This window comes from Drosophila melanogaster, chromosome 3R (genome assembly GCF_000001215.4).
Source record: "Drosophila melanogaster chromosome 3R".
Lineage (NCBI taxonomy): Eukaryota > Metazoa > Arthropoda > Insecta > Diptera > Drosophilidae > Drosophila > Drosophila melanogaster.
Window position 1 is genome coordinate 20,617,326 of NT_033777.3, and position 18,078 is coordinate 20,635,403.

General features: G+C 44.6%; 3 protein-coding genes across 8 annotated transcripts; 2 read left to right on the forward strand and 1 right to left on the reverse strand.

The window, feature by feature from the left end:
• The first annotated feature begins 557 nt into the window (after positions 1–557).
• On the forward strand, positions 558–3,944 carry CG5466 (uncharacterized protein). The gene is made up of 5 exons (NM_142644.2): positions 558–777; positions 890–1,182; positions 1,239–2,303; positions 2,537–2,757; positions 2,837–3,944. The coding sequence occupies exons 1-5, from the start codon at positions 766–768 to the stop codon at positions 3,028–3,030; spliced, it is 1,785 nt and encodes a 594-aa protein (NP_650901.2). The 5' UTR covers positions 558–765; the 3' UTR covers positions 3,031–3,944.
• Positions 3,945–4,612: 668 nt separating this feature from the next.
• H (Hairless) lies at positions 4,613–11,590 on the forward strand. 4 transcript variants are annotated; one of them, NM_169907.2, is made up of 6 exons: positions 4,613–5,173; positions 5,259–5,973; positions 6,046–6,219; positions 6,806–7,566; positions 7,717–9,268; positions 9,435–11,590. In NM_169907.2, exons 1-6 carry the CDS (start codon positions 5,171–5,173, stop codon positions 9,461–9,463), a joined length of 3,234 nt encoding a protein of 1,077 aa, NP_732533.1. In that variant the 5' UTR covers positions 4,613–5,170; the 3' UTR covers positions 9,464–11,590. The 4 variants fall into 4 exon arrangements, with proteins under 4 accessions (NP_732533.1, NP_732534.1, NP_732535.1 ...); NM_169908.2 differs by having other exon boundaries at positions 9,435–9,926; NM_169909.2 differs by having other exon boundaries at positions 4,613–4,802; positions 9,435–9,926.
• A 56-nt stretch (positions 11,591–11,646) lies between these two features.
• On the reverse strand, positions 11,647–17,407 carry Pi3K92E (Phosphatidylinositol 3-kinase 92E). 3 transcript variants are annotated; one of them, NM_169910.2, is made up of 8 exons: positions 17,294–17,407; positions 14,453–16,388; positions 14,184–14,390; positions 13,395–13,982; positions 13,032–13,338; positions 12,802–12,972; positions 12,614–12,733; positions 11,647–12,550 (listed from the first exon to the last, which is right to left on the reverse strand). In NM_169910.2, exons 2-8 carry the CDS (start codon positions 16,195–16,197, stop codon positions 12,422–12,424), a joined length of 3,267 nt encoding a protein of 1,088 aa, NP_732536.1. In that variant the 5' UTR covers positions 16,198–16,388; positions 17,294–17,407; the 3' UTR covers positions 11,647–12,421. The 3 variants fall into 3 exon arrangements, with proteins under 3 accessions (NP_732536.1, NP_650902.1, NP_001262770.1); NM_142645.3 differs by having other exon boundaries at positions 17,221–17,407; NM_001275841.1 differs by having other exon boundaries at positions 16,802–17,407.
• Positions 17,408–18,078: the final 671 nt, after the last annotated feature.

Genomic DNA, 18,078 nt, shown 5'->3' on the forward strand with positions numbered 1-18,078 from the left:
CATTTGTATAGTCAATTCTTTTGCACTTCTACGTTTTTAAATGGGTTTGAATGGTTTTTGCAAAAATTAAATTAGTAAGATAATAATAAATAAAAAATAAAAATAAATAATTCAGATTGTATAATAAGCTAAATCGCTTTTACAATTATTTTCCTATATTATTTATTTTTTCAATTCACTTCTAAAATATAACTTTTTTAATGTGGTAGCTATAGGATATAATATAATATAAGCTCATACTAATCATTATATTTGTATTTAAAAAACAAATAGATTTCAAGCACACTTTTTTATTAGCTTAAAAAAGAATATTTGGCAGTTAGATGCATTAGAATTTGAGCTCTGCGAAAGCTAAGACTATTGGCTGTACTAATCAAATCTTAAACAGTTGCAAAAAAATATCTATATGCCTTAAGTAAATTTTTAAGCGCATTAACAATGTTTATGTTTATGTTTATACGCCAACAAATGTTAAATTATTTGCTTATGTATATGAAAGTCGGGCATAAAGCTGTCTGTCGTTTTTAGAGCTTTTGGCCGCGACGTGCGACGGTCACACTGATGGCCTCCCCCACTTCTTCCTTGCAAGGACAACACAATTAGGCGGCGGACACATACAGTTTTTTTCCCCCGATCCGTGGCCGCCAGTTAGCCCAGTCTCGTCCCCCGACCGACGAGTGATTCCCGACAGCAACCGTTGGTCATTCGAATCCAGGATGCTGCACTGGCGCCGCACAGATTAGATATTCGCAGTCCCAGACGAAAATGAACAATTTGGTAAGTGGGCGGTGACGGCGGTGGCAGTGGAGGTAGCAGGGCTCGATTTCAAGCTCAGATCTTGGGTGTCTCTGTTTCCGATTGTGTGAACTAATCACTGCGATCCTTGCAGGAGCACTCCAAGCATTTCTATCCTGATAACTACAAATTGGATCTGTCTGAGACCATGAAGGCGGCTCTGTCCAAAGGACCCGGTGGTGGTGCCGGTGGCGGGGGCGTGGCAGGCGGAGATATGCTGCCGCAGCCAAATGCTGGAATGCCAGGAGTGGGCTATGTTACGGAAAAGCTGTACATGCTGCTGCAGCTGTATCTGCAGAACAAAGGCTGGAATCCCAGTGCTGAGCTGCTGCAGTGCTTCAGCGATCTCAAGGACAATGCCATGCTGCCCAGCGCCGCCTATCTGCAGTAAGTAGGGGTTGTGGGTTTTTTCAGATCCGTTCTCATAACTTCCTCGTTTGCAGAGTCCTGGCCAACCGCTTAACCCTGGACTCCCAGGGACGGCTAATACTGCGCGACAATGGAAAGATTGTCTTGCCCTTTGAGCATTTTGCCAATGCGGTCATGCTAAAGCACATGTCAGGTCCGCACGGCCTGCACCTTAGTGTCGATGCCACGGTGAGGGCAGTCATTGAGTCGTACACCATCGGTCGGGATCAGTTCGGCATGGAGAAAGAGTTCATCATCGAGGTGGTGCAGTCCTGCCCAAGTCCCGCATGTCGCTACTATAAAAACCACATGGGAATTTCGCCCATGCCGTTCATGGAGCAGCAGTATCCGGGCGTAAACACTCCCGAGTTCCTGCAGCGCTTGGCGCATCTGCCGCCTGGGGGAGCAGCCGGATCTGGGCCAGGAGGCTCCGCAGCCGGATCCACCTCCAGCGTGGCAAGCAGCTCGAGTTCGGCGAACGTGGAAATCGATCTGTCCAAGTCGACGGGCGCGAAGGTGCCCCAGGTGCCGGTGCCGCCGCAGTTGCAGCACCTGACCAAGCAGCAGCAGAGCACTCTCCAGACGCAGCTCTCCCAGATCAGTGCTGCCGCCGCTCATCATCAACAACAACAACAGCAGCAACAACAGCAACAGCAGCAGCAGCAGCAACAACAACAGCAAGCAGCAGCCAAGCACCAGCAGCAATTGACTGCTGCCCTCATCCAACAGCAAAACCGTGTCCTCGCCCAGCAAAATTTAGAGAAGCTTAGCAACCACCTCAGTCCGCTGGAAAAGCAGCGAGTTTTCGCCCAGCTGGATCCAAAGCACTTTGATCCCATGGCCGTTGCGGCTGCAGCCGCCAATCTTCAAATCCAAGGCCTGATGCAATCGCAGGCAGTGGCTGCCGCCGTCGCCGCCAATCAGCAGACTCCGGCGGCTACGACTACATCTGCTGCAGGAGGAGCTGCAGCCGGCCCGCAGGCCCATCACGGACACCATCCCTTGCCACCGCCATCGCAGTCGCCACACTCATCCTCTTCGTCTTCCTCTCATTCCTCGTTGGACCAGATTACCCACAAGAACGTCGCCGACTCCTTGCGGTGGGTGAGATTTATTAGATATTATTATTTTAAATTCTTTTTCTTGGCAAAACATGTGTACAAAGACTTATTTTTTTATTAAAACAAACAAAAAATATTGTATGTATTTGATAAGTAACGAATTAGGTTGTTTACAATATTATTTATTATTTGCTATATGTAAAGTAAATTGATCACTTTTAAATGTTTGCTTTAGGCCCTTAATTGAATTCATTTAACTTTTCCGATTTCAGTTCCAATCTGGACTCAATAGAATCGAATAAGGATCTGCTGGCGCTGCACAACGGAGCCTGGGCCACCGGCGATGCCAATCGAATGGATCACTTGGCCGTGGGTCAGGACAAGATAGTGCGCATCTTTGCGGAGCTGATGCGAAACATGTCGCGGATGAAAACCTACATACGTCCCTCGATGTGCAAGCCCTACGGCAAGCAGAGTGAGAGTCTGCAGAAAAGTGAGTACCTTGGCTGGGAACCGGTTTCGCTATCTGCGATGCTGACCGCCTCCTGCTTGCTCGTTCTCTTCCCCGACAGCCCTCATGGACACCATTCAGATCGTGCAGACGCTGCGCAACTGCCTCCCAGCTCCTCACATACCCGTGTCGTCCTGGAAAAGTGAGAGCGAGGGCAACGTGGGATCAGGAGTGAGCGCGGGAGTAGGAGTGGGTGTCCCTGCAGGACTTAACCTGGGCGCCGCCTTGGGTCTGCCATCGGGCAACATGCACTAGATGCGGGCTGGAGCTCATCGGGTAGCATGCAATAGCTCCGGATTTATCCACTCACATTCTTCCAGCAGTTAGAGAACACTTAGTACTTACACGCAGAGAAAAGCATAGATGATAGGCATAGCAATTTACCCTCGTAGGCGTGGCTCCAGTTTTCCTTTTAGCAATTACGTGCCATGTTCAACACAAGACTTGATTTCACATTTTCCACATTTGACTGACCTTTAGGCATACATATGTATCGAATCCCGCGGCTTGAATTTGATTCCCATCACTCTTTGTTTTCCAGTTTGGCATGCAAAATTATGAAGCAAATCGGCAAATTAGTTAAACAATTGGCAAAACGTCTGTGATATTTGAATTATGTTGGCAAACGGAAGACAAAACTAAATTTAATTTATTACGTTGTGTGCCCTCTGTTGTAATGTCTTACTTTTTACTTTGTGCAATATCTACTAAGCATATATTCTTAGCCGTTCTCGTGCAATCGACGACTTTTCGCCCATATCAAAAGCAACTCGAATGTAGCCTATACTTAAACTAACCTACTGATAATCGGACATGATAGACGCGTAAGACTTACATTATATTTTGCATTAGGACTTCAGAGTATCTGAATAACAATTGGCGGATGGCCGCGGTGGCGAAAGCGACATTACGAGTTGTGTTTAAATTTAAGAAGCTGAAGAAGGGTTGTACTCCGCATGCAAGGGCTATTTAAATATATATTTTAACCCGCCCGAGCTCACCATTACCAGAAATTCGATAAACGAGCAAACAGTATTATACGCAATAAAAAGACACCTGCAACCATAAGTATTTACCTAGCTGATGTGTGGGAATTTATCGTAACATACCATATTATCGCTTAATGTTTAACTTCTGGACTTAATAATAAATAAATATTTTATTCTACGACAAAGAAGAACTTTTCAATGTAACATTATTAACTGCTTTAAGTCATATCCTTAAACTTTCGCCTTGAAAATCTTTAAAACCCTACAGGTATTCCAAATTAATAATCTCAGGTGCTAGAAATTTAATTAATATATTTTGGAAACAGCATAAATTAGTGAAAATACAACATTGTTTTAATCAAACATTTTTAAAAGCATGTTTTCGGTTGCAAAGTTTTCCAATTTCAATCCTGAAATTAAAGTTGAGTTGAACAATTGCTATAAAAAGCGACCATTTATTACGTTTTATAAACTGTCCCGATTGTGATTTTAGTTGTTTATTTTATTTCATATTTAAAACCGTTACTATTTTAAAAATCGTTCGCTAAAGATTGTGCTTTTAAGCATTGATAACTATCGCTAATTGCCAGAATTCGTAATCTTATTTGACTTGAATTGTAAAAATATAGGATTTAGGATTTTTACCAAATAGATGTAGTTCAAAGAACACAATTCTTTTTATTATTAAGCATTTTATTTTGGGAGTTCCTTGCACTAGCTTTTTGCAGCGACCTGTGTGTAAGCTTACATTGAGATAACATTAATGTGAACGTGCAGCGAATGCAGCACTATAACATTGGCCAGTGGAAACATGATATTTGCTAGCATGCTGACTGGCGCCGTGGATTTTGACGTTCTTAGTTGACGGTCACACAGCGCACCGAGCTGCGTTTTTCGTTGATAATTTTTAAATTTATTTATTAGTTTATTGGTTGGAAATAGAGCTGCCCCCAACTGCCCGCTGACCACGGAATTATCGGTCCGGTCCACCGACCTCCGCTTTCACACACTATTCGGCAATCGATATATACGCTGACGGTAATTGGAGAACGTTTTTTCCATTTTATCTCCACCTTGTCCGCACTTCGTTTTGTGCTCTCTTTGTGCGCTGCCTCCGCTTAACATTTGGGCCTGTAAGAAACACATATAAGCAGAACGGCCCGCCGTGTGTGCCTGTGAAATTGGTTAAATAACGTACAGTGGAATGGGCCAATGGCCAAAATGCAATAAGAATATGTGTGTGCAATAAAAATAGGGAACGGTACCGTGCCCCAAAACATGAAAATGGTGCTAGACGCTCCTAACGCCGTGCCGAGCTGGCATATTTTGCTTAGCGACGCCGTCGGCTCCGTTTTTCCCGGCCGCGAACTTTGCGCGAGGAATTTACAACAAAAACAATGAATTAAATGGTATTTAAATTGTCCATATAATGCGGTTTGGAAATGCGAAATTGTGCCTAACTTGCCCAATGCAAACGAATGTTTCTCTTTGAAGGCCCTGCTTAATGACGTCACAAGCGTAGCAGAGTGCAACAGACAGACAACAATGACCGATGAGCATAAAAGTAACATTAACAGTAACAGCAGTCACTCCAGCAACAACAACAACAACGGCAGCAGCAGCAATAACGACAACAACAGCAACGACGACGCAGCAAGTAGCAGCAACAGCAAAAACAACAACACCAGCAACGAGAGCAGCCACAGCAACAACAATACTAGTAGCATAATTGCAGAGGCGGCCGCCAAGTTTCTACTGAAAAATGGCCTAAACGGCAGTAGCAGCACCAGCTACCCCCCTCTGCCACCGCCTCTGCCCGCCAACTTAAGCAGGACGACCACGCCCACGACAACGACAACGCCCTCATCCTCCAGCTCCACCGCCTCAAATGGCTTTTTGCCGCATGCCAAGACGCCCAAAAGTAGTAGCATTATGGCTGCGTCCGCCGCAGTGGCAGCCAGCGTCGTTGGAGCTACTGCGTCCAAGCCCACCATCGATGTCCTGGGGGGCGTCCTGGACTACAGTTCCTTGGGCGGAGCTGCAACAGGCTCACTGCCCACCACTGCAGTAGTAGCGGCGGCAGCGGGAACAGCGAAGATCGGCAAGGGAAGCAACTCCGGCGGAAGCTTTGATATGGGCAGGACACCAATATCGACGCACGGCAACAACAGCTGGGGCGGCTACGGTGGTCGTTTGCAGTTCTTTAAAGGTAAGTATCTTGGTTTATTTATACCGAATCAGAGCAGTGTAAAGAAAACCATTTTTTAACTATTCTGCGTAGATGGCAAATTCATATTGGAACTGGCGCGGTCCAAGGATGGCGATAAAAGCGGCTGGGTTTCGGTCACGCGCAAGACCTTCCGCCCTCCATCGGCGGCCACCTCCGCAACTGTGACCCCAACGTCGGCGGTGACCACAGCGTATCCAAAGAACGAGAATTCCACATCGCTGAGCTGTACGTAACACATGGCATAGTAGTTCCCAACGGATTACCCCTTCCATTTAATTACTTGACCCGATTGGAATCAGATTTGAGTAAAAGGAATTGGATTTTGAAACATGTGTAGATAGCTAGCTTAATCCGAGCGGTCAAAGCTTACAAACACTTGCAGTTATAAAAAACATGTGCCTATTTGACTTAAATTGTTCTAATGGCACGTAGAGGATAAAGTCCAATTTCGAAAACAAAAAATCTGTAAAAAACGACCGCACCTATGTTCAAATCTCTGATCTATTTTAAAACTGTATATATCGGCCATCTCTAATATTATATTTAAAATCTACGAAAATGTCAAACGTTTTAATGAAATAGTAAGAAAAAACCAAACTGTTCAGAATCGGTCATGTTCTTTGTATGACAGTTTTCCAATTCGATCCTATAAAATATAATGTCCTCCCATCCTTGTATACATTTAAATCCTATTTCATAAATTGTTAACAATCTGAATCAAACAAAAGCAAATATTTATTTATGCCAAACTATAATTAACTACTACAATTTGTCTATGTATACCTTGCGTTAATATTCCTCTTCATTGCAGTTTCGGACGACAACAGCTCGATACAATCCTCTCCTTGGCAGCGAGACCAGCCCTGGAAACAGTCCCGACCCAGGCGCGGCATATCTAAGGAGCTGTCGCTCTTCTTCCACCGCCCCAGGAACAGTACGCTTGGCCGAGCTGCTCTCCGGACAGCCGCTCGCAAACGACGGCGCCCCCACGAGCCGCTTACCACCAGCGAGGATCAGCAGCCCATTTTTGCGACGGCAATCAAGGCGGAAAATGGAGACGATACTCTTAAAGCAGAAGCTGCAGAGGCCGTTGAAATTGAAAATGTTGCTGTGGCGGACACAACCACAAATGAGATTAAAATTGAAAAACCGGACACGATCAAAGGCGAGGATGATGCTGAACGGCTCGAAAAGGAGCCGAAGAAGGCGGTTAGCGATGATAGCGAGTCAAAAGAAGCATCGCCCGGTCAGCAAGTGGAACCACAACCAAAAGATGAGACTGTTGATGTTGAGATGAAGATGAATACGAGCGAGGATGAGGAACCCATGACAGAGCTGCCCAGAATCACGAATGCCGTAAATGGTGATCTAAACGGCGATCTAAAGGCGAGCATTGGGAAACCAAAATCCAAGCCGAAGCCAAAAGCCAAGCTCAGCAGCATCATTCAGAAACTCATCGATAGCGTACCAGCACGGCTTGAGCAAATGTCGAAGACATCAGCTGTGATCGCATCGACAACGACGTCTTCAGATCGCATTGGTGGCGGTCTAAGTCACGCCTTGACGCACAAAGTAAGTTTTACTTGGCACAACCTGCATAAGCTGCGGTTTCAAATGTTAATCATGTACTGCAACATTTTTATTATGTTAAAGTTGTAAATCTAGTTAGGGACTTTCATAAAGAAAAAACTTTGAATTGACCACTTAAATATCTTCTTTTAGGTTTCTCCACCCTCTTCTGCGACAGCAGCCGGACGACTAGTCGAGTACCACACCCAGCACGTGTCGCCCAGGAAAAGAATCCTGCGCGAGTTCGAAAAGGTGTCGCTAGAGGACAACGGATGCGTAAACAACGGCAGCGGTGGAGCTAGTAGCGGTGGTGCTGGAGGAAAACGGAGTCGAGCAAAGGGAACTTCGACATCGTCTCCGGCTGGCAAGGCGTCACCAATGAACTTGGCGCCACCCCAAGGAAAGCCAAGCCCCAGTCCCGGCTCCAGCTCATCCAGCACTTCGCCAGCGACCTTGTCAACGCAGCCAACGCGGCTCAACAGCTCTTACAGTATCCACTCCCTGCTAGGTGGGAGCAGTGGCAGCGGTAGCTCATCCTTCTCCTCCTCTGGCAAGAAGTGCGGCGATCACCCGGCAGCTATTATCAGCAATGTGCACCATCCACAGCACTCAATGTACCAACCCAGTTCCTCGAGCTATCCACGCGCCCTGCTCACCTCGCCAAAGTCGCCCGATGTGAGTGGCAGCAATGGCGGGGGCGGAAAATCGCCCTCGCATACAGGAACCAAGAAGCGTTCGCCACCGTACTCGGCGGGATCACCCGTAGACTATGGCCACTCCTTCTACAGGGATCCCTATGCGGGAGCAGGTCGTCCTTCCACATCGGGCTCAGCATCGCAGGACCTGTCGCCACCGCGCTCTTCCCCAGCATCGCCAGCCACGACGCCGCGTACTGTGCCCAAAAAGACTGCATCGATCCGACGCGAGTTCGCTTCACCGTCGGCCAGCAGCAGTAGCTGTCCCTCGCCCGGCGACCGGAGTGCATCGCCCCCGGAACGGCGGCACATGCAGCAGCAGCCGCACCTACAGCGTAGCTCGCCGCTGCACTACTATATGTACCCGCCACCGCCCCAGGTGAACGGGAACGGCTCGGCCGGAAGTCCGACCTCGGCGCCGCCCACGTCGAACAGCAGTGCAGCTGCAGTAGCGGCGGCAGCAGCGGCCGCAGCCGCATACATTCCCTCGCCTTCGATATACAACCCGTACATATCCACACTGGCGGCGTTGAGGCACAATCCGCTGTGGATGCACCACTATCAGACAGGAGCGTCGCCCCTGCTGTCGCCACATCCACAACCCGGTGGCTCAGCGGCCGCCGCTGCTGCAGCTGCTGCTGCGAGATTATCGCCCCAATCGGCCTATCACGCGTTCGCGTATAACGGAGTGGGAGCGGCTGTTGCCGCTGCAGCAGCTGCGGCAGCCTTTGGACAACCGGCGCCCAGTCCCCACACGCATCCGCACTTGGCCCATCCGCACCAGCATCCGCACCCGGCTGCACTGACCACCCACCACTCTCCCGCTCACCTGGCCACGCCAAAACTGACTGATAGTAGTACCGACCAAATGTCTGCAACGTCCAGTCATCGCACAGCCTCCACTTCGCCGAGCAGCTCGAGCGCATCGGCCTCCTCCTCGGCGGCCACTTCGGGCGCCAGCTCCTCCGCAATGTTTCATACTAGTAGTCTAAGGAATGAACAAAGTTCAGGTAAGCATTCAATCAGTGCACCAATAATGGCAAGCAGTTTGATGATTCAATTTTCATTCCTCTGGGAATGTCTGAAGAAAATATATTACAGATCCATTTATTATGTTGTCAATTTAATGCACGTAAAACACAATTTAATAACGTTTCTTATTTATTTCTTCCTTAGACTTACCACTGAATCTGTCAAAGCACTGAGACATACACACGCCCCAGCTGCCCCAGTTTCTGGGCCAACCATTCGAGTTAAGAACATTTTCGCACTAGTAGCGCTTAAGACGACATTCAATACACGTAATATAATTTGATAAGTTCGCTGATAGTTTAGTTGTAACCCGATTGTTTAATCCTAAGCCTAATCCTAGGTTCTCAATTAGGGCCGAACATTTAGAAATCGCATACAAAAAGAGATGAAAAACTCAACTTTGTTTTTAAACCCGTTCCAGAACTCTTTATACAATCAGTTGAGAAATTTTATTTTCGACAAACTGAATAAAATATGCAAAGGAATTTTATTCTATGCCGACTAATGGAAAGAAATACTAATAAAAACATTTTCTATAGGATGTATAAAATGCAAGTCTTAAAGAATCTCAAAAAAGAGTTACGTTTTTTTCATCAAAACATTTCCTTGAAACAGACTGAACCTGAATTTTTTTAGAAAAAAAAAATGAAAAACTTAGTTACGAATCGCAAAATATAACATTTTAAAGTATATTTAACAAAACTACAAGAACAGATTTTTATAAAATGCTTGTGCCTTTAAAAATGGAAACAGAACTAGGGATACAAAAATTAATATTAAAAAGAAAAAGAAGTTTACTATAAAAACATTTATGTGCAAGCATGTGCAGGTATTCTATGGTGAAAACTTTAGAATTTCTTGATATCGTGGTCCAAAATGCAGTTGACAGGAATTTGCACTAAGCAGATTGTATACGACACCAACTTTTTAAGTACTTTTAAAAATGTATCTTTTAATTATTTCGGAATAATTATTCTAAAATAGTTAAAAGATAAAAGCAATCCAAAACTATACAACTCGTCTGTACTTCAAAACGAAAGAGATTACTCTTTGGTCTTACATTTTTTGGTAGACTGTAAAAACTAAAATTCGAAAAAATTGTTGAAGTTTGAATTTAAATCCTCGGCGGATCTAAATTTAACCTCCACGATTGTTGTCACCATCAAAAATATTATATAACTGTGCCTAGTGCACATTCGCTGTCAGTGGCTGTCCAATCAAAAACAAATAAAATGTACAAAAAATCCACATATACGACAAATTTACAAGAAACGGAAAGCAAAAAGATCCTAAGCAGACAATTTCAAACCGGAACTCGTACAACTGAAACTGATACAAATAAAAAACATATTCCTAACGCAAAAAGACAAAAACAAAACGCGGTTTCTCATATTTTCTAAATTATTTATATAAATCAAATGTCTATTTATATTTACTGATATGATAATGTGTAAGTAAATAGGTGTAATTGTAAATACAGTATTTTTACACAACAAAAAGTTAATCAATACGCGAGAAATAACCAATATATTTAATATAACTATTTTTATAACGGATTTTAACAAGTAACTGTATATTTTGTATCTGATTACGCAGAATAAAAAACAAAACGAATTCCATATGAGGTCAAGAACAGTTTGCACAAGGCGGCCTGAAACTTGCTTAAAACTTAATGCACTGAACAAAATCCGAACTAAACACATCTGTTCCAGGCAGATACAAAATATTTTCCAATGGAAAAATGGAGTAGATTCATTTATTTTTTACTAATCAATACATAAATCTTTCAGTTCGAAATTTTTAAGCAAGTTGCAGTCGGCTAAACTTTTTAGTAGGCTTTAATGAAAATTAAAAAGAAATATAAATACAATTTTCATACAAATTCCATATGGTTTCTACTACCTACTGATTAGTTAGTTAGATAGGCGTCTAGGGACTATTAATTTACATTTGTAACGGTACTGTGTACGACGTTTTTGTTTAACTGAACGGTAGTGTTTTTAATTTGAAATTCGATGTTTTTAGTGAGTGGCTATTGTTGAACGAACACATGTACTATGTGCATTGTCGAACAATGTGCGCAAACCCAAAAAAATAATTTTGGCAAAAAGTGAAATATATGAAGTAAGCAAATGGTTTCAAGATACTGCATCTCGTGATGTTGGAGTGTGTGTGTAAAGTAAAGGAAACAAAATTAATTTTAAAGAAATATATTTTATATAGGTATATATACTGCAACTGAATACTTGATGTCAATAAAAACTTATACTAAATGTATGAAAACGTATCTACGAAAGCTTTGCGTTGGGCATGATTAATCCGATGATCCGATTTCCCCATTAAAACGACGTTAGTTATTGAGACGAATGCGGTCTATCGTAAACGTAGAAGCACATAATATATCTATATTTTTCTGGTTTCGCTTTAATTGTATACATTCGTTCGTTTCTATATTTGATTTCTTTCGTTTTATTGTATTTATCCAGCGATTTACAAAATACGTTACAATTATTAGAGAACATTATAAAATGAAACCGGGAAACACGATAATGTTGATTGGTTGCTGGTACAAAAGCACACACAAATTATAGTACACAATTAATCGTAATGTAGGGATAGAAAATCGTTAATTTTAACTTATAGAGTTAATGTCTCTTAAATTAATATAGCATAATAGGATACAATTTTTGCACGTTCATGCGCCAATGTGCATGTGCGGGGGGGTGTTCAAACAACAAATGAATAATAGACAACAAAACAATTTTTAGGATCAAAAATCACTGTATAAGAGGGGGCGGGGCGATAAATGATTACAGTTACAAGAATGGGTGAACGTGAAATGTACAAATTAAGAGTAAGGTGTATATATTGGAGCACTTGTGGGAGCGACACTATCAGCTATGGATCGAGGGGTTGTCGATTGGGTAGTTCTCGGCCTAACATAGTGAACACATAGTTTTGAACTTTATGAATTGGATACAAAATTGTACTACGCCTGTTGCAGAGGCTCGGAAGGGCAGGCAGAAACTTAGACTTGGTGAGTGGGTTTGCTTGATTGTGAGATGTCGCTGACTTCGAAGCAATCGTGTTGTTGTTGTCAGCTTGTTGATGTAGATGTAGTTGTCTGTTGTTTACTGTTTGTTGTTTTTGGAGAAGTTGTGCGAGGCCCAGTTAAGGGAAGTCTTCCAGGAGTTGGCCAAAGCTTCGCTGAATTTCGCTCGGAAATGTTCGCGTGCTTTTTCCTCCGTGTAGTCCAGCACCTAAAAACAGAATACAACGTATAGTTACTCAGGCCTAAATCGAAAATGTACTCTTAGACTCACTAAAGTTTCCCGTAGGTAGTCCAAATCCTTTTCGGAGGACAGTTCTGGCAGTCCCGTTGAAATCATCATTGAGAACAGCGATAGAATAAGGCAGCCGTGTTTGCGTAAAACTAGAAAGGCCTGCAAATGTAAGTAATACTCATGTTACTATATATATTTATCATTTGATTATGGTTTGATAGACGTACGCGCTCGCACAATTCCTGAAAATGACAAAACTCTTTAGACTCGCGGTCATTGAAGCCCTTGTTGATTACGTAGACAAAGTCGTGGGTCAAGACAAAGGGCACTCGTTCTCGACGTACTCCAAGCTTTTCCTTGAAGTGGCCCAGGATGTGGCCAAAATCGATGTGAAAAAGCTGCAAACGAAATGACACTTTAAAATTTGTTCCATGCACATCAACATGTTGACACCAACCTGTCCATTTCGCTTGACCATTATATTGTCCGAGTGTCGATCAGCTACGCCAAGCACATAGGTGGCCACGCAGTAGCCTGCACAGCTGAGCGTGAACTCGTTGATGGCTTTGTTCAGTTTGTCGGCGGGCTTGTTGTGCTCTTTGAGCCAACTGAGAAGCGAGCCCTTCTTGAACGGCGACGTGGCGGAGAACATGCCCTTTTCCTTTTGTATGTTGGCAATGGTTTCTGCGTGGCGCACCACCTCGATCATGCCCAGGCTCTTCTCCATGCTGATGCAGTTGTAGATGTTCATGCGGAAGTCCATACTGGAATGTGCAAGGATAAATAAAATTCTATATACACTCTTTGCACTTTAGCTTACCCATCGCGTTTCCACAGCTGGTCCATCACACGCAACATCTGCAACGTGAGCATGTCCTGGCGGAGATCGTCACCGTTTTTGAAAATGATGTGCACATCGCTGGCGTTGACGTCAGCATTCTCGAATACCACCCATAGCGGTCGCATCTTGCTATCCATTACCTTGCACCTATCGGGAGTTACACCACTGCACCGGAAGCTGGGATTAAGTGGATTTTGGATGTTCTGAAAGACAGCCGAGTTGCGCTGGTCCCGCAGAAAGTCCTGCAGCATGGTCTTCACCTTTTCCTTGCTGCCCTTCTTGGCAATCAGAGATCCCTGTTTCAGCTTCTCTAGCACATGAAGCTGCTTCCGCAGCGGCGCCACGTGATGTTTGCAACCCTTGAGGTATACCTCCAGCAGTAGGCCAAAGCGTGTTTGCATAGACGGCGTCTGCATCTCAGAGCGTAGGTGCCAGAAGAAGTAGTGGCCGATGCGTTGGTTGCGCAGTGCCCGCTCCAGCAGAAACACTACCAGATCGCTTTCCAGGTACGATTCGTGCTTGATGGCCTGTACCAATTGCAGCAGATACAGGAGCAAGTCTTCGTCTCTGTCGGTAAAGAAAAATGTATTCAATAAAAATTTGCAAATAACCGATCTTGCGCACTGATTATGTTCTCTTTAAAGGATTTATAATCAATGTTATCAAACAGTCCCGATAGTCAGTTCTGATAGCCTTATCCCTATTCGAAATGGCCATTAAATAAATAACCGAAGAAATCACATTAAACTGGTAAAACGTGTATCTTACTTCAGAAAGTGTAAGCACCGGATGGCAAAGCGTCTCACTGCCGGATCTGGATAGGCGTAGTCCAGTAGCTCCAAGGAGCGTTCTATAGAAATAAGCGGCCACTGTTTGAGAAGATACCACATATCCGCTACGTCATCACGCTCCTTCCAATAGACGCAGTGAAGTAAGATGGACAGCTCTTCCGGAAGCTCACGCAAAATGTCGTTTCTGCAAGGAAAGGGGATGGTTACAGAGAACGAATATTGGATGTTTATATGTTGCATATTAACCTGCGTTCCCAAATGGCATTGCGGTCCTGGTCAACCATCTCATAGATCTTATCCAGTCCTGTATAATTGGCCATAAGCTCCTTCAGTTCTTTGATCGGCTTTTCTGGCCCTGCCAGTTGCCGTTGCAGTCGATTGACCTGCTCTCGATCCGCAGCGTACTGCAACACGACCTCCTCGCTGGGATACCGCACCGTTCCGGTTCCGCTGCTGAGGAATGTGAGGTCCACCAGCGCACATTCCTCTTTGCGCGGATTGGGTTCGATGGTGCCCAGCGGATGGAAAACCTCAACCGACTGAATGTCGTCAGCATACGTCCACGTGTACAGCGTATGGCGACCGGTGCGCAGGATGTCCTTGTGGTCGAAAATTGTTGTGTTGACCCAGGCCAGCGGGTTTTTGTTGTACGGGACGTCTTTCAGAGCGATGTCCTTATTGTTGGACGATTTCTTCGAGCGCGACATCTTGGTCACCTCGAAGATCACAATGCAGAGGCGTGTCATCCGCGGTAGGTTGCGCATCTGTATGTCAAAGTCCATCACCAGGTCATTAAACAGGAACGTGTCAAAGTTGCCGTTAGGGGAGTCCGTTGATCGCTGGGCGCATAACTTCTTGTCGCCGTGATATAGGCACACATGCACGCCCACCTTGAGGGCACGCGTCTTGTCAAAGTTCACATTGGAAATGCTGTGCAGCGTCAACTGAAAGTAGTTGCCCATGTCCCACAGCGAGGAGATCGACTTGTGGAGGTGGACTGTCCGTTTCTTCGGCAGCGGTCGTTTGGTTACCATGGCCTGCTCGTTGTGGTGGTTGATGTAGGACTCTAGGCGGTAAACTGATTGCAACACCACATTTGGAACCGCCGAGTCCGAGAGCATCTCTTGGATGTACAGGAACTGAATCAGGGGATAGTCGCCAAGCAGGTACTCGTCGCGACCGCTCACTTTGAGTATGTAGTCGGAGGTCCGGTCGTTCATTTTCATCTGCGACCGATTCATCTTCTGCAGCGTGCTTTCCGTGAGCGAGAAGGGAGTGTCCTGCTCGTTCACCGACAACGTAAACGTGCTCTGGTCGTTCTCGTTCTTTACGACGATGAGAAAGGTTCTGGTCGGATGCCGCTCCCGTATCAGCTCGGGCATTTTAGTCGAGTTCGCCAGTCGCAGAGGATGCTCGTAGAGCAGTCTCTGCTGCCAGGTGTAGGCGGAGCGCTCCAGTTCGATGTTGTCGCAAGTTTGGGTCATATACAGCCGGAAGTCGTCAATCTCGGGCGAGCCGTGCGTTCGATTATGATCGAAGGTGGTGCCGATCATTCCGTTAACCATCTTGGTCAGCTCGTAGTCGCTGCTAAAGCTCGTTGTGTCGGTGCGCTCGCCGAGGCTGAGGATGCCGAAGTACGGCTGGACCTCACTGAGTCGCTTCGTTTCGTCGGTGTAAGGTTCGATGTTGAAGGTCGAGATGCCGTACACCTGGTACTCGCAGGCCTCTTTGATCACATAGCCCAGTGGCATCTGTTTGGCCTGGTTGACCATCTCCACCTTGATTACCTGGATGGTGTTGGCCGGATTGACCCTGAGCTCCAGCAGGAATCCATTGGGCAACAGGCAGATTAGGTCCACCCAGTTCAGCATCTCGTTTTTCCACAGGTTAACCGAAAAGCGCATGCAGGGCGGCTCCGCTTCTTCCGGCGGTGTCTCATACTTGGGCTGGTGGGCCACGTAGGCCAACGCCCGGTTGTCCATCATGTTCATGACTATTTGATCTTCAAGTTCGGATTTTGGATCTGGTGCCTCGGATCTTGAGGATCACCAGCTCCTCCTAATTAGACTTTTCAATGGCCTCTTTCAGGCTACGGAGGCTAGTTGTCCCGCATTTCGCTGGTTACCTTATCAACAGATTGTTGTTTTCAAAGTTTTCCATTTAAATCAGCACGCCAATCTCTCTGCGAATAAATAAGAAGGTGGCGCCGGGTTACTTGAAAGAAAACATATGGCGATATATGTACCGATAATTGTTTTGGTGTCGAATTACGGAAATTACTAAAAATCAACCGCCCACCCGTTGATAAGAAGGCGACCCCTTCCCTTGGCTTTGCCCTCGAGATGATCAGAGATCTGGATAACATCCATTGATGCACTGTAAAACTGAGTTGGTTCTAACCGCCCTTTACCACATGGGATAAAATAGAAAAGCAGCCTCTAAAATCGTCGGTTCTTGTTAATTAAAACAAAAACGCTGACTTTTATTTAGTATGAATCACACAGTCATAAGTTGTTGGCTGGGGGTGGGAGGGGTCAACTTGAAAACAAAAACAAGAATTCAGGGTCAGCCAAGGCGACCTATGAATGCCCTTACGTGTTTTTTTTTGCAATTTTAGGCAGTTGAATGACTGAAGTAAGCAGGATTTATAACGAATTCGATATGGCCGTTGAAAGAAAAGTTTCCATAATGAAAATCTAAGCCATTAAGGCATATTTCAGAGCCAAATGTTCAAATTCCGTGACCGAACGGGTGGAGTTGATACCGCGGAAAGGGTATAAAAAAGTTACGCGGCACCGATGTCTCATCTCTAAGTCGCGATGCCACAAAAATGGAAATTGCAGACAGTCAGAAAAGTCTTGAAAAGCACACGGATTGGCAAGTTTTCATCGAAGTTTCACTTGCATTGTGGCGCAGCTCGTTTGTTTTTGTTTTTTGCTTCCATTTTGGCCAGCCCTCGCCTTTATAGCGATTTTTTTTTGGGTGTGAGCTGCGCAGTTTACGCTGCTCCTTACTTGATTCTCTGCACCGGCACCTTCAGTTGGCCTCTGTCGGCCATTCCGCGGTATTGTTATTTTTCAAACGCACCGTGCAATCGGCTCAAATTTGTGTTCGATTAAGGAATATTAAATTGTTTTTATTTGTATTGTTGAGATCGTGCTGTTAAGCGTCTGTTAACGAACACAGGGTGACTCCTGTTGAACACAGGGCGTTCTAGGCTGGCGCTGGTTAATATCGATAGTGTTTCATTCGATTGTTATATCGATATAGGTTACAGTTGGCATCAGTATTTATAAAATATACACAAATACACGGTGCTAATAAATTCTTGTTCGTAAACAGTCATAACAGGAAATTGCATGTTAAAAAAAAAATAAATAAAAATAATTAACAGTTCCTAAGAATCAAATTCTTTTAGATAAAATCATAGCATACAAAATAAAATTCAACAAAAAGTAACAGTCGATAGTGATTCACTGCTTAACTGATTTAAATAATATCGATATTACTGTTGTTGAGTTGACAAGCAGTGCAAAGTAACAGAAACGATGACCACCTTATCGCGTTTTGGTATTTATATATGTATGCTATCAGAAATGAGATATTTCAGCATCAGTTGGGATTTCAAATATTTCACTTGGGAACAAATTTTTAGATGTGTATGAATAAAAATAATAAATGCGTCTTCCAAATACTTGTTCGGCCTTGTTAAATTAATTTTAATTTATAAATTTAAGCCAATGGACATAAAAATCAATGATTTTGGGTAGATTATGATTTAGTTATTAAGCTGGCTTTAATCTTTGGAGAAAAGTACGAAGCCCCCTGCGTGCGACACTGATTAACAGCATTCACTTGCGATATTTCGGTCA